Raw genomic sequence first — 16,080 nt, 5'->3', positions numbered from 1 at the left:
CTTTTTTTTTCTGATCTTGGTCCCAAAATGCATTTGGGCAGCCTGGTCCAGGACTGTTTGACACTTCTCCTCATTTGCATGATGTCTTCCACCACACAGCTCTAACATCTAGTAGATCCTCACTTTTGTGCAGGGGACGAGACCCCCACAGCCCCCCACCACACCTTAACCCCCACCCACCCCCACTGAGTGCAGATAACATGGAATGACTGGAGAGCATGACCCTCTGAATGCTCATGCATGCTTGATAATGCAACTCATAACAGCGACTTTATTCAGGATGAGCCTGAAGGTTCTGATGATGATGATAATTGATTATACATTTTTAAAAAATGAATAAATCTTTTTAATTTTTTTTTCTTGTTTTTGTTGTTTTAGTTGTAGCAGCTTGACAGTAAGACGTTCAGGTGAATCGGGACAAAACGGCAGAGTCATAAAGTGCTTTATTTAAAAAATAATGAGATAAATAGTAATGACGTCTGTGTTGTATTTTGAGATAATGGAGTTTTTATCATTTCTAAACAAAGGGATGTCCATTTGTGGCCCTTGAAATGATCCTGCGTGGCCCCTGTCAGCAGCTCAAGAGTGATTAAAATGATACATAAAATAAAAATTTTTATAAAAGGCAAAAATTTAGGCACAAAGTAGAGAATTTATTTTTTAATTAACCACACTGTTGTTGTTTTTACTTTAAATTAAATTGCGATAGGACCAAACATTCAGCAGACTAATTTATTAAACTGGGATAAACGCAGCAAGTGTTTTTAAAGAAAGAGTGACCCATATATAGTTCAAACACAAAATATATATGTCTTTTTTTTTTTTTCCAGGACAACAATAATCCCCAAATTTAGTTAATTGTTTTCATGTGTGTGTATTTTTAGATCAGCATAAAGATGACAGAAATGTTTACTTCATTTAAATATTGCATGTTTAGTTTATTCAAGATAACACAATTTAAAATAAATTGGAAAAACAAATTTAGTGGCTCTCCAGAACTTTAAACTTGACAGTTGTGGACAGAAGTTTGGACACGTCTGATCTAAACCATATGAAAGAAAAGTCTTCCGTATTTTAGGGCTTTTCTTTGTGGGAGTAGTGAGAAAATAACATTTCTGAGCCGCATTAGGAGCTGTCAGAAGCTCGAAGCAGCGCAGTGACAAACGGCATGACGCATTCAAAACCAAAAAAAAAGAGGAAAAAAAGGGGGGTGGTGTGGTTGCGAGCGGGAGTGTGGCGCAGCGGAGTCGGGTTTGACGCGTAAATATCTCCATCATGCCCCCAGTTCCCTTGTCTCTACATGGCTCCTGTAGTGACTGAGTCCTCCTCTGCAGTGCCGCCTCTCCTGCAGAGCTCTGTGCTAAATTAGCCTCACTGTCCCACACTGGCTGCTTCAAAACATCACTGTTTGCAAAGCCCCTTCCCCCCTCAGGGGGCTGGCTCACATGTAGGTCAGCCATATCAGATAGTGGCATGGCGGCCTGCTGGGACGTTGACTCAAACTGACTGTGCAAATAGATGTTTGTTAGAACGAAGAGAAACAACACATTTTGTTGGATTTCTGCGGTTCAGACACTCAGACTGTATATTCTGAATCCGTTCGACCTGCCGCCTCAGGCTGCTCGATTTTTATTTCGGATTCCGGTCTCTGTACAGACCCCTTGAATGTTATTGTTTACAGCCGTAAAATTTGCTTGTGCGCAGAGAGCTGGAGGGCAGAAAGATGATTCCTTTACATGCCATCTATAGCCTCACCTGAACTATTCCTTTAACAAAGTAAAACCTAGAGATGAAGGTGTTTTTAATTCAGTGCAGTGCGCCTCAGCAAAAGGAAAATAATGCAAAAAAACCCTTGAAGAACAACTCCAAGCCAGATACGCTATACACAGACCTGATAACTGACAGAACGCTCTCAGTTATCAGGTTCTAACACCAAATAATACACAAATATTTCCCACAGGAAGAACGAAACATTCGGTCTGTTACGGTTTTATGCTTTCAGGCTTGATTTTTTTATTTTACGATTATTAAAAAGCAAGCTAAGCTAAGCTAATTTAAACACCTGCTCTGCTGATTGATCTGTCAGAGGGTTGGTGTGTGGGCTGCCTACTTTTTAACTGAGCCAAAAACAGACAAAGGTCTGCAGCACATCTACATGTTAAGGTTGTCAAAGTCAAGCTAGCATAACGGACTCTGCCTTGCTATATTTTAAAATTAAAACTCTTTCTTGATTTTCTTATCTAGCCATAATATTGACAATTAGCAGCACGAACTGCTTCCCTTTTTCTTTTTTCTATAACACACCTACATTTAAGATTTGGCACGTTATGTTGACAACTTGACAGCTAAAACCAGCATCGTCAGCGTGTCTGTACTCGTACCTTGTGGACAGCTTAGTGATCAAAGAGTGAATAAGAAGGAGCGAGTTTAGTTTTATGAGGACTCAAATCGCCTAATGAGATTATTTTACTTCAATAACAGCAAACCTGATTAACGGTCAGCAGGAGGGGTGTAACGATGCGTTCAGCTTTCAGCTAACAAGGTGAAACACGATGTTGGATTCACACAAGAGTAGACGACAAAAGTCCCTTTTCTGGATTTCACAGATAGTATAAAACAGTCAAGTTCAGTTTTTTACAAATATTATGATTTTTCATTCTTGTCATGTTAGCCTCAAATACGATACATACCTTTTGCATTTTTATGAATATACTAGGGTGACCAAACGTCCGTATTTCCCGGGACATGTCCGTATTTCACGTCCTGTCCCGGGCGTCCTGGGTTTTTTTTAGAAAGTGAGGAAATGTCCTGTTTTTTAAATTACCTTCATTGGACCATTAAATTTACAGGCACTAGGGCACTGCGCACGGCGCTGTGTGTGACGTAATCCCTGAGTCAGTGTGGGCAGCCCTGTTCTTAATCAGAAGATAGTCAGTACGCCAACAACGTGCCAAAGCGCAAATGTATGTTTACCGATGATTTACAAAAGAGTTTCCCCACTTTCAGAACCGGTCGAGAGAAATGGGAGGCCTTGTGCAAAGTGTGCACAAAGCCCCCCCGCCCCCCCCCCCCCTTCCCCTCCTCCAAGGTGTCCTGGTTTTCCCAAATGAAAATATGGTCACCCTAGAATATACTAAATTTGATGTTAAGTTATCCAGCCTAAACGTTTTAGACTTTGAACCAGAGATGATCAAATGCAGTCCTGGTTCCTTTAAAAAAGCGAACTTTAATGTAGTGCTGATTTGAAGCTAATGCTACGTTAGCATGGCTAGCAGTTAGCCAGTATACTCACAGTGGGCTTGTTAGCAAACGATTCAATAGTCATTTATGTCAGAACTTAGAGTAATAAACTCTTTGGAAAAGGACAATGTGCAGCTCAAACAGAAACATCACCATTTGTGACGCACTGTACCAGATTACAGCATTATAAGCTCATTCGCATCTGCTAAAAAACAGAGCAACTGTTTCCTTCCTCTCTTCAAAAAAGTCTTAAACATAGAGATATCTTAAATTGATGGATTTGTGAGAAATCTAGCGGAGTGGAGTCGAGTTACATCCCTGATGTGCGTCACATCCAACAACAGGGAAGAAAAATGATAAGAAAACAGACGGCTCATGACAAATATAAAGAAAAGAACTAAGGAAACCAAATGGAGAGAAAAAAGGTGGAAATAAAAAACCAAGCACAAAGGACTTGGAGCTGTCTGATGTGCTGAGCTTGTTGTTGTGTGTGAGCAGGGACAGGCAGCCGAGCCTCAGTCCATTTCTATTAATAATAAGCGTGTGGGAGGCTGAGCCATCAGCAGCACATCCACACAGAACTGACCAACTAGAGCTGCAAAACAGAAAATCAAGGGACACATTACTGCAGAATGGATTACCAAAAAAGTGACAAGATATGTGACTATTTGTCCAAGATTATATCAATAGGCTCTCACCTTAAAAATACATCATAATAATTTATCACTCCAACCTCTATGCCTTCCTGGTCAGACTTGATTCTGACGAATCTTACGATCTGAGTATTTATGGGATGATAAATTGTCCCAGACGATATCGCGATAAACGATAATATCGTTGTTTTGAGGCCATTTTCAAGTAATGCAGTAATAATGGCGTAATAACGCAAGAATACATTCTAAAAGATGAATAAACTTGACATTTTAATAAACATTTAACACTTGAGCTGGAAGAATTTTAAATAAACAAAACAACAGAAACAACACATAAAATAAATGATGACGTTTCTGTAAACAAAATTGTCCTTCAAAAAAAAAGGTCCAGTTGAGACCAAAGCACCAGACTGAAGACTTTTATCATCCAGCTTCTGTATAAAGAGAGAAAAGGAAAAAAACAAAACAATAAATTATGCAGATGAAAATTAGTGAGCTTGTTTTAATTTGTAATGGTTAATCTTTCAGCCCTATCTGAGCATGCTCAGTGAGGCTGAGCCGTGCGATAGCGCAGCTGTGTTTGTTGGTTAATTTCCCGTTTAAACCTCTTTCTGTCCAAACTCCTTATCCTTTCACTCTGCTGACTGGCCGCTGCAGAATTACCACACAACTCTGAGTAACGGAAACCAGAGTGATGCCGCATGAGATATTCCAGCCCAGGTCAGGGGGGTGGGGGGAGCAGAGAGGGGTCAGGCAGGAATACTGTTATTCTCTGTCGACCTTCTGCCAGCTTTTATTTTATTATCTGTTGGTTTGTTTTGCTCTGTATCCTCTTGTGGCTTCGAACGGTCTGTCCCCAGTCGTCCCTCCTAAGAGCATCACAGTCCTGTTCCTCTGTGTTGTGTGTCTGCAGTCGCCGTGTGTCTTCTCTGTTTGGGAGAGGGATGGGATTGCTGACAGAACAAAATGTGGGATCTAGTACAATTTTAGCGTCAAGTGATATTTTTAGTGTGTATCGTATGTTATTTAACAGCAGCAGAATGAGCTGCACTAAAACCCAGTCCATGCCTGCTACGCTTTGCTTGACTTAGTCTAGTTCCCCCCACCCCCTCCATTTATTTCTGTGCTGGATGCATGAAACCAATTAACACGTTTTGTCCCAGCTGATCAGATAAATATCAATGTGACTGCGAGCGCCTCAGACCCCAGGCTTGTGTTTTCGTTTTGTCTTTTGTTGTTGTCGTTTTCTTCTGTAGATTATCAGTAATGAGAAGTCGGCCTGGTTGAGGCCTGTGACGGTTTCTGTCAAAATGCTGAGTCATTGTCTCTCCTCCCCCCCATCCCCGCCGCCCCCACCGTTGCCGCCGGCGATTAGAATGAAGAGTGGAGCCAGCAAGGCCTGGGGGAACAACCAGGACGGGGTTGTGGCCAGCCAGCCCGCCCGCGTGGTGGACGAGCGCGAACAGATGGCCATCAGCGGAGGCTTCATCCGCAGGTAGCCTTCAGCTTCACCTTTCAAATCACCTGCAGCAGAGAAAGGCCGGGAGGTCACAGAGGTCAGCTGAAATAAATGGCATTATATTATTGGAATATAATGTCTCCACAGATGAAATTACAGCGACTACAGTGGCTTTTATTCTGATGCCACTCAATGAAATCCAGTGCCGATCTTCAGTAGTTACCAAATTAGTGAAATGTCACAGCAGGTCTCATCAATACGTTGAAGACTATGAAAGCTTTTGTTTACATTGTTTTTGACAAATGTTAATATCCCTCTTTTAGTAAATGTTTAAAGTTTTTCTTTGTCAGTGTTCCAGCTGTCATGGATCCTAAGCAGCTCTAACCTGTTTTGTAGTTTTCTGGTAGTTTGTTCCAGATTAGCGGTTCATAGGAGCTGAATGTTGCTTCTCCATGTTTGGTTCTGGTTCTGGGGATGCAGACTGTTGTGTATGTTAACTCAACAGTAATAGAGAAGGTGGCTTAAAAAACTGAACAAACAAACCCAAATGTGTCATCTAAAACTAGATCTGGAAGGATTTTTGTTTCCAGTTTGTCTTCAAGGAAAAACCTCAATTTAAATTCTGACATTTAGCTGCTTAAGATCTGATTTAGCAGTTAGCTTCTATTCAGAAACACATAGGATTAAAGTTTATTCAAGTTTATAATATTGGATAAAGTTCTCCAAACAACAAGTGTGCTGCAGCTCTTTAGGGCCCCTCTATTGTTCTGCAGCTTTTACAGAAAAGCCAACACAAAGCTGACCTGCTCAGATCTCAGGTCAGAGGTCAGATCCTCCTAACATCCGAGGTAAAAGATGGCCGAGGTTGTTCCAGATGGCGCTCTTCACCCGTTCGGCCCTGTGTTCACGTCTCCGCCCTTCCTGTGCTCAGGGTAACAGACGATGCCCGGGAAAATGAGATGGACGAGAACCTGGAGCAGGTGGGCGGCATCATCGGCAACCTGCGGCACATGGCCCTGGACATGGGCAACGAGATCGACACGCAGAACCGCCAGATCGACAGGATCATGGAGAAGGTACAGCATTTGTGCTTGTGGTGTTTTCAATGCTGAGCGATGCATTCACAACCAAACGGTTACCTAAAAGAGAAGAAATAAAACTTTTTTTTTTAAGCATTTTTATAAATTTTTGTCGTTATCACAATAGTACCATAAAATACTGTGATAAAATTCAAAGTCCTTATCACCCACGTCTAACCTATAACTCTACTAGGCTGAACAGGCACGAGCCTTTCAGCTCAGAGGCATCCAGGATGAACTGACATCAGAAACTTGGACTGTATCTCAGAACGAATAAATGAAGGACAGAAATGGCGCTTCAGTCTGCTATTCAGGCCTCAAGATGGTATAGTGTCGCTTATTTGGTCCTATCAGAGCTCATTTCCTGTTCTGCATTAATGCAGAAAAGAGCGCTGTGATCTTAGAGCACTGTATTCAGCAGAGACAGAAATAAAAACGGCCTTTATCGACTCACAAAGGGAAAATGAAGGTGCAGCAGCAGTAGATATAAAGGTTCGCCCCAAACGTTCACGCGTTAAAAACAACAGTTGGACTGTTGGACTCACCAGCCAACAGAGTCGGATCACTCTTTCAAAAATGTACATCCTGTGTAATGAACGTTTAAAAACATGAATCCCTACAAATTGTTGGCTTCAGGTGTCCCAACTGCTGCCAAGAGTAAATCAACTTAACGGAAACACGGCAATTTCAGGGGGGGGGAAAAACCCTCCTGTTTTTCTGTCAAAGTGTTTCGGCGCTGTAGGATGAGGTGGTGGTGCGTTTCGACAAAACCTCAAAGGGGAAACCCTTTTTTTTGTACTTTTCTTTTCTTCATGACCCGTCTCCTCCTGTCTCGCAGGCCGAGTCCAACAAGACTAGAATCGACGAGGCCAACCAGCGCGCCACAAAGATGCTGGGCAGTGGCTAGGCGGCCCGAGGCAGGAGCGCCGTCTTCCTCGGCGCCCCGCGCCACACGTCAACCGGCGCTGACATGCTTTCATCATGGTATTGACCTTCTAGGTTTGCACACATGCACATATCACCTCCCCTTCCTCCATTTAAATGTCGTTCTGTGTCGTCTGTCGAGCTTTTTCAAGATGATTGTCCTCGTACAAAGATGATTTCTTATACTCCGTATATCATTCTTTCCAAAGGTTGTATATAGTGCTGACTTGATGGCTCTCTAGCTCACTTGTGAAGTTTTTATTCTCTTTATCTCTCTCTATCTCGCTACATACATACATAAAATATACATATATATACCTATACACATATCTGTGTTTATAGATATATATATCTATATATATCTGAAATAAACTACACTGCTCTGGATGACAAGTATATAATAGGAATGCGAAACAAGCTGTTTGTTTTCTTCTTTTCCTTTTCAGTATCTCAGTATTGTCTTTGTAAAGCTGTGTCATTCCATTCAGGCTACTGTCATGCTCCTTATTTGGTGTTGTCACGACAACAGAGGGAGCAGCGCGATTAAAAAGACACCAGTAATGCGGATGATGATGGTGGTGGTGACGATGGTAACCATGGCAACCGCGCAGCGGTACAGCTGAACGAGATTGCAAAAGAGCGCTTACAATCAGAAAAAAAGAGGCGGTCGTCGATGCGTTTTCCCTGAATTGCAATCACACTGAGTTACTGTTTAGACAATGTGCAACTAGACTCTCTGTAGCTGTATTAGACATTGCATTCCAAGTGACGTGAATTGTGCGTTCCTCTGCATGACAAATGGTAGATTTTAGTCTCATAAATAAAAACCTGTCTGAAAAATATATATAAAAATGCAAAATGGAAAAAAAAAAACCAAACGACAACATGGCAGTAGCAAATTGACGAAAAACGCATGCTCGGTATTAGGACACAGTTGTTCGTTCCATGCCCCTGCAAGTTTTGCAATAGTGCCACTCTTTCTGTCTCGATATATTTACCGACTGTGACCATCTCGTTGTACAATAAATGCAAAGGGGATCAAAAGAGGCGAGATAAAGGTGGGGGGGGGGGAACAACAACAAAAAAAACAAACCGTGAGGACTCTGTGGGGGGTTGTGTTGCAAAAAACAAAAACAAAAAAAAGACCTGTTTTCTAAACTATTATGCAGCTCATTGATGATGAAGATGTTGATTATGTGTTGAAAGAGGAGGACTGGCTGTGTACTGTATCATAGGTTTTGGATGCTCTGAAAAATAAACGAATAAATAAAAGTTTGCATTGTAAAGCAAAGACACATATTTCTGAGAGACCTTACTTTTATAAGAAGACTGTATCTGTAAGTTTATTCTCCCCCGTGTGGTTTGTTATTGGTAAAAAATATATACTGGTATTATGAAATGACAATAACTACACTCTAAAACGAAACAAAAAATATATATACCAAGTTTTCCTTTCCTTTCTATTTTTTTTTCTTTTTGTTCTTTGCTTCTGTACTTTAGAGCTATGCACACCAAATCGCCAAAATGTTCAGTAGTTACAGCAAGGTGAATAAAAACCCTAGACCTGAATGACACAATAGGTTCAACTGTGAGATCGATGTCCTCAATGCATGTAATAGTAACGACCCCCCTCTCTGTATCCTGTCAGTGTGTGCAGTGGTGGACATTTTGTAGCTAGCTGAATTGATTAAAAGTAATAAACCCCAGCCGCACCGGTGTCTGTCTTCATTGCTCACAGGGTCTCGGGTTCTTATGGTAGAGTCAGCAGGGTCGGCTTCAGAGAGCAAATCGTCTTTTTGGCCTTTTGATACATAAGGGTCGTCACTGATTCGGCAGACAGTCCACCAAATGTCCACAATTTCCTGTAAAAAAAAAAAAAAAAAGCATCAAGTAATTTTATTGATCCTGCGTTCAGACGGAACACATTTCGCGCGTCCAGCACCTCAAGTTTATGGCGACATATCGTCAATTTTACCACGTGTCGGGCTAAACGGTCAAGTAAAAAAGAAAAAGCCAGATTATAGCTTAGAACGCTGTAAAATATGGCCAAAATGTTACTTTTTTACGATGTTGCAAGACTATCGTCTGAACACCAAAAATTCTGGCGTTTATTTCGGTGACTGAAAACTGTTTTGAAAGCCGTCATGAGTTCTGAACGCCACGGCGCGTTCAATGACCACAATAAACGGCGTGAATTTTTGGCGTTCAGAATCTTAGAGCAGTGTGACAAGCGGCGCTTTAGAAGGAGTTTTGTTGTATTTTCCAGCTTTCTAAACCACAAAGTGTCATTTTTTTGCATGACTCTTTAGTCAGACGGGTGATAGAAGTGGTGATACATGGCCCACTTGGCTTGCCGTACAAGTTGGACGTTTGTGCACTTTGAAGTCAGACGCTTGACATTGTGCATCAAGGTCGCCTCAGACATGCGTAAAGTGTGGAAAGAAGCACGTAAAGAGGAGCCTCTTGACTATTGCCTTTTATTCCCCATCCCAGTTTCTTTGTACAACGGCGGATGAAATATTGAGAGTCTCTTGACTTTATTTACTGAAAGCAAAAGATCGTTGTCATCGTCGCCTCTGTGCCGTGTTTGAACTCACCAGATAATTCAGACGTATTGTGAGTTTCATAAACTGCATGCGTGTTGACGAGGGACGCTATGAGCGCTGTTTTCCTCTCTCAACCTGCTGAACCGCATTGGTGTCAACACCAATAACACACCTTTAAAAATGTGTAAAAAGGACAGCGGCAAATTCACACCACAGAAAACAGGACAAGATGCACCTAATGAATTTATGAAAACAAACAAAAAAAAAAGTGAACATTCATGCATCTCCCTTAGGCAAGGTCTTTGGATTTAAATCCGTCTGATTTAGCCACAGACACTCATATCAAAGCTTTTCGCTCACATAGCTGAGTTATTCTGATTGGCCGACATTCCATGTCCAGATGCAAAAGTTCAGATTTTCCAACTCCAGTGTCTCCCGTCAAACTCTTGAAGCTCTTCAAAGCCTTGTCGATCTGCCCTAGGGACGCGTCCAGACTTTGCACGTAAACCAGACGCCCTGACGCTCAAATGGCGTTCGGTCTGAACGCAGCATTAATCTAAATGACATACTGAAAGTTAGCGAGGTTAGAACAAAAGAAGGTGAGTCTAGGGTCCACACCAGTGCTCTCGCGCTGCCATCCTGCTGGAGGACCAGACTCCTGCACACATTTAGTTGTGTCCCTTGACCTACACACTTGAATTCAATGAATAAACTGCCTCACTAGCATGCAGTCAAGCTCTACAGAGCTCTGCTAATCCTCTGCTATTGGAGGACTGGGGTTTGAGACCACTGTTCTACACACACTGGCATCAAAATGGAGAAGAAAGGAGGCTTAGTGGCTCTAGACATGGCATGGCTGTTGGTAAAAGTCGGGGTTTGGGTATTTAGAAAACTGCCGATCTACAACAATCTCTCTGGCTTACAGAGAATGGTCCAAAGTAGAGAAAATATCCACTGATTACTGCAGTTGTGTGGACAAAAATGTCTTGAAGGCAACAGAAGCTGAAATTAGCGGTCCTTACAGCTGAGGTAGGCAGAATAGCGTTTTTAATTAACAAAGCATTGAACCTTTGAGCAGATGGGCTCCAGGAACAGAAAACCACAGAGGGTCCCACTGCTGAGGCTGCAATTCCCTGAGAAGTTGTCTGAACTGATGAGTCTAGATTTCAGCTGCGGCGTACAGATGGTAGGGTCAGAATTTGGGGTAAACAGCATAAACGCCTGGCTCCATCCTGCCTTGTATCAACAGCACTGATTGCTGTTGGTGGTGGTGTCAGTACCAGCAGAACATCATCTAAAGTCCACAGCCTACCTCAGTATTGCTGCTGAACACGCCCAACCCTTTATGACCACTGTGTACCTTCTTCTAATGACTACCTCCAGTGGAATAATGTTCCATGTCACGGATTTTATTGAACATAATCAGGACACGGTACTCCATTGGCATCCAAGGTCACCAGCTCTCAGTGCAGTGGCTTTCTGTTGAACCAGAACGAGAGATTCTCCTCACTGATCTACAGCAACTGTATGATTGTGTTAATATGAAACTCCAGAATAAATGCATTACCTTGGTGAGCTCTGATGGCGAAAGGTGATTAAACCAGAAATTTACAAAATTGCACCCAATGATGGTAAAGTACGAGTATGCTATTATTATGGGAGCAATGACTCTGAAGGGTATAAAAGTGTGTTCAGTAGTCCATACGCCTCTGTGAGATGAAGTGCTGAAGACTCTGATAGGCTTAGATGAATGAAAACAGGATTTTATTACAAACATGGCCGTGCTACATTGATTTGTGTGCAAACCGGGGAAAATCAAAACCAATAGAAGAGTATCGTCAAAAAGCTACTGTCATCATGTCTCTTTATGGATTACAGACAACACGCCAGCAGCCTGGACCTGATACGAATCAGAGTAAACAAACACGTTCCGATTTTCAGATATACTTAAACAAAACAGACAAATGACTTCCATTATTTCTACGACATTTGGATATTTTACCCAACTGACCGAAGTAATATATTTCGGTTCTGTTGCAGAGGTAAAGGTGACTACATGGTACTCAAACCCTGAAGCTCGTTAGCTAGCCAACGGCTAGCATTATTAAATGGCATCCAGGAGAACGTTGGTAGCAACCTCTTTGTGTGCAGAGTCCAAGTGGCTTTCCTCTACAGTCCAAACTCATTCACATTGGTTTTCTCGTTGATTGAGCTTACCGCCAAGAAGAGTAGAAGGTGAATGAATAAAAATGTGACTTCTGCTGCTCTGGCCCTGTTTGAAATAATAAAAAGAAACTCATATATATATATATATATATATATATATATATATATATATATATATATATATATATATATATATATATATATATATACAACAGAGAGATTGAAAACTGTTCTAAAGCACAAGAAGCCCTTGATGGAAATCTCTGTCTTGATTCTATTAATAATTCACGACAGGGTGCAGTTGAGTAGCCACAGTGGTCGATGGTCTTCTTGCCACTGTGCAGCATCCTTCAGTTTTCAGAGAGTGCAATGGTGGAAGACAGAAGAGAGCTCTGAAATATCTCTGACTTTGCTCTTAGTTTGGGATTATAGCAGCAAAAGAGAAGCAATCTTCTCTGTCTACAGTAAATTGAGTTATCTTAGCATTACGACCAATACATTTTTGATTTATTGAATGACATACATTACACACAGAGCTAATCAAATGTTGCTAATGTAGCAAGAATTAAACACTGTGTCCCAAATCCCCATCCAAACACCCTATGCCAACCAACGTAGGGAGTTCCACAAATGCCTCTATGCTCCTGTATTTTCCCCAATCAGTCAGGATGGCCTTCCTTGACCCTGCTTGATTAATCAAGTGTAGAAAATGGATGGATATGTTGAGGAGCTGAACCCTGGCGTGGATATTTTTAATTTTTTTTATTTTGTTTTTTTTTACATTTTTTTAGATAACTATAATGTAATCTACACAAGCTGAAAACTGCAGACTACAAATAAACACACTACTGATGTTTGGACTCCCAGCATCCAGCTCATCTAAGAGTAATTGTACCTCAGGGCCTTACTCCCTTACTCCGGTGCAACAAGCAGTTTTGGTTGGCAAGTTATTGCTCCAAATCATGCATTTTTTGTTTGTTTTGAGTCTGGAATGAGTCAAAAAGCAGCGTGGACCGCCGCGTCACACCGACTGGCAAAGATGCACAACACCAACGTCTCAGGTAAGAACAAAATACAACGGCAATTAAAATGAATTAGGAAGTAGCCTTCCTATGAGGTAGCAAGCTCATTTTAAATGTTTTCCATTAGCTGTAAGCCAAAAATGATCATAATTAACATAAATAAAGTCTTAAAACCGTCAGTCTGTGTGTGATTGAGCTTTATAATGTGTATCACGTTGTGAATTGAATTACTGAAATAAACTTTTCCATAATATTCAGATCTATTGAACATGCACACATCATAAACGTTACACCATCTATATCACAGGATCTGAATTATTAACAAAATTCTTCATGTTAGGACCCAGGTAAAAAGCATTTTTAGAGTTAGAAAGCTCAAACTTCAAAATAAAGCGCCAGACCTATCACTATGTAAGTTTTTTTATTTTTGTCAGTGCTAGAAAAATAAGTTGACATTCCAACCATTGTTCCCTGAAAGTTTAGTTTTGCTCATTAAAACTTACTACTGCTGTGAGATTTGTGTGTATGCGCCTGCAGTCTGTCCTCAGGCGATCTCCCCAAAAACCAGCAGAGGATCTCAATTCGTCAAACCTTTCCCAGCCGTCCCGTCTTTATTAGCTCCTCTCAATTTCTTTCTTCTCAAACTTTCCAACTCTCGTCGTCTCCCCTGAACGCAGCTCTTCCCAGGGTTTTTTCTTTGTCTCGACATTAGCACTAAAGAGAGCTGGTATAGTCAATGGCATTGGTAGCCAAGGTTATCATAGGTAACTAAAACTATCAAAATAACAAAAACTGAACTTGAGAAAACATTTCCGTTAACTGAAATTAAAAAAAAACATTATTTAATTAAACTAATTGGAACTCTGTCTCATATTATAAAACTACATAAAACATACTGCAATTATAGACATATTTTTTCTTTTCGTGATTCGAACTGATGTGAAGTTATGTCTCTTCACACAAGCGATTTACAGCAGCTGTTGGAAAATGAACGTTGTCCTGGTTGCACTTGGTCCGCAAAATGGCAACAGCAAAAGTTGAGAGAGTCAGCTGATTGCTCAATAATAATTGAACACGTTTTTTGAAAATGGAATCTTCTGCTGAGTTTCCATTACCCGACATACGCATAATCTCAATACAATAGTCTGACCTATTTGAATTCTGCACCTCAAAATTGACCAAAGTACAGCGAAACTAAAACTCCTATAACTAATAAAAACTAAACTAAGACTAAACAACAGTCAACCAGCAATAAATAATAAAAGCTAGCAAAACACGCTCTAAATCCTGATTAAAACTAACTGAATTGGACAAACAAAAGGACATAATGAAATAAAACTAAGCTATAAAGAAAACATAAAAACTAATAACTGGTAGTAGCTCCATCATTCAAAACAGAAACAAAGATAAAGGTTGAACAACTGAGCAAGTGGTACCTTTAGGTTGAGACAAAAGTTGAGAACTAATTGCTCTATTAAACTGTTTAGCTCTGTTAGCCAAATCCATTAAAGAGGCACTCAGGGCCGCTGAACGGATTTTAGGCGGAGAGAGGAGCAGAGCAACCAGGATGTGGGTAAACCGAGGGACGTGAAGTGGATATCTGCACAGGGAGGGCTGCAGTGAGGAGGGGTGGAGCAGCTCGCTCGCTGTTACGCAGAGGGAAACCACTGCAATCCCCCACCGCCCCCACGTTTCATTTCTGGAACGCTAACGCAGAGCCAAATAAACAAGCCCCACCCTGCTCGGCTCGGCTCGGCTCGGCTCTAAAAGCCTCTCATCACACTGTAATATAATACGCTATTAAACACGGAGGCCACGCAGGACGCGGTCTCACTGGACACAGCGGCCTGGGAGTGGCTCTCTGTTTGTTTCACTGCACGTTCTCTAATTGGTGTGTCGGTCAGCTTTAGAGGTCTTTCCAACCTTGACCTCGTATTTGTTCATCTCAGATGTCATTTCCTCTGAAATGTTTCGTTTGCCTTTCTGCTGGTTCTGATGGAGAGCCTCACAGTGTTCAACCGGAGGCCAGCCGCCATCATTCTGTCCTCAAAGGCGTTACGTGACCTCTGTTGTGAGGGACGCGGTAAATTTCTGGTTGTTGTTTTTTTTTTAGAACGGGGAAACACTGACACATGGTGGCGAAGATGAGGCATAGCAGGGGAAAGTAAAGCATGTGAGAGATTAAAGGGGCAGTATTATGTATTTTCCAGCGACATAGTGTCATTTCATAGCACAATCAAGTTGTCATAAAAATGCAACACATATAGCCGCCTCCCTAAAACGTCATTTTTTGCCAAAAGATGCTTTTGGCAAAAACTGACTTAGGCCATTATGTGTATCAAGGTGACGATATAATTTGACTTAGTCATTTAATGCCTTTTTTGTCTTATATATTTAAAGGGACAGGACTACATATTTTTCATGTACATGGTGCCATTGTATAGCACAATTACGTAACTATGTTACCTTCAGTTCTTATAAAAATGCTGCATATATCAAATATGTCTTATTTTATAAGACTTATTTTATCATGTCTTATATAAAGCATAAGACATGATATTTGGCTTCCTAAATCATTTTAGGAAGCCAAATCGGTACCGGACCGGTACCGGCCCGGGGGTTGGGGACCTGCTCCATAGTTTAAATTTCAGCTCCAACCCCCTTTATAAGGCTTCACTGTCTGGAAGCAGAAGTCAATGTTTCATTGTTGTAGTCAGAACATTTTAATAATTGATTTCAAAAGTTTGCTGAGTTCTAATAGCAGAAAAAGGTCATTATTCTTGTGAACTACATTGGTATCTATTAACTCACGTTATCAATACATGTTGATAATCTTCGGCACCTAATCTGTGGAGCAAAGGGTGTATTTGAGATTATATTGATATTCTGAAGGACCTCTATACTGCGTTGGTTATAGTTTGAAATGCGTGCACAATGTGTGCGTGTTCAAGAAAATCTCATTAGTGACAATAGTAAAAAGCTGTGTTTTCA

The 16,080-nt window shown here is 41.2% G+C and overlaps 1 protein-coding gene across 2 annotated transcripts in view; it reads left to right on the top strand.

The window, feature by feature from the left end:
* The window catches only part of snap25 (synaptosome associated protein 25), a 39,025-nt gene extending 29,964 nt beyond the window's left edge, over positions 1-9,061 (top strand). For both annotated transcript variants that reach the window (XM_005812573.2, XM_023347624.1), the window contains exons 6-8: positions 5,269-5,388; positions 6,284-6,428; positions 7,270-9,061. In XM_005812573.2, the coding sequence (XP_005812630.1) occupies positions 5,269-5,388; positions 6,284-6,428; positions 7,270-7,338 (334 nt within the window). In that variant the 3' untranslated portion in view covers positions 7,339-9,061. The remainder of the gene's footprint in view (positions 1-5,268; positions 5,389-6,283; positions 6,429-7,269) is intronic.
* The last annotated feature ends 7,019 nt before the right edge of the window (positions 9,062-16,080 follow it).

Source organism: Xiphophorus maculatus, chromosome 15 (genome assembly GCF_002775205.1).
Source record: "Xiphophorus maculatus strain JP 163 A chromosome 15, X_maculatus-5.0-male, whole genome shotgun sequence".
NCBI classification, from domain to species: domain Eukaryota; kingdom Metazoa; phylum Chordata; class Actinopteri; order Cyprinodontiformes; family Poeciliidae; genus Xiphophorus; species Xiphophorus maculatus.
The sequence above is the reverse complement of the archived record's forward strand: the minus strand, read 5'-3'. Positions and strand labels throughout refer to the sequence as shown.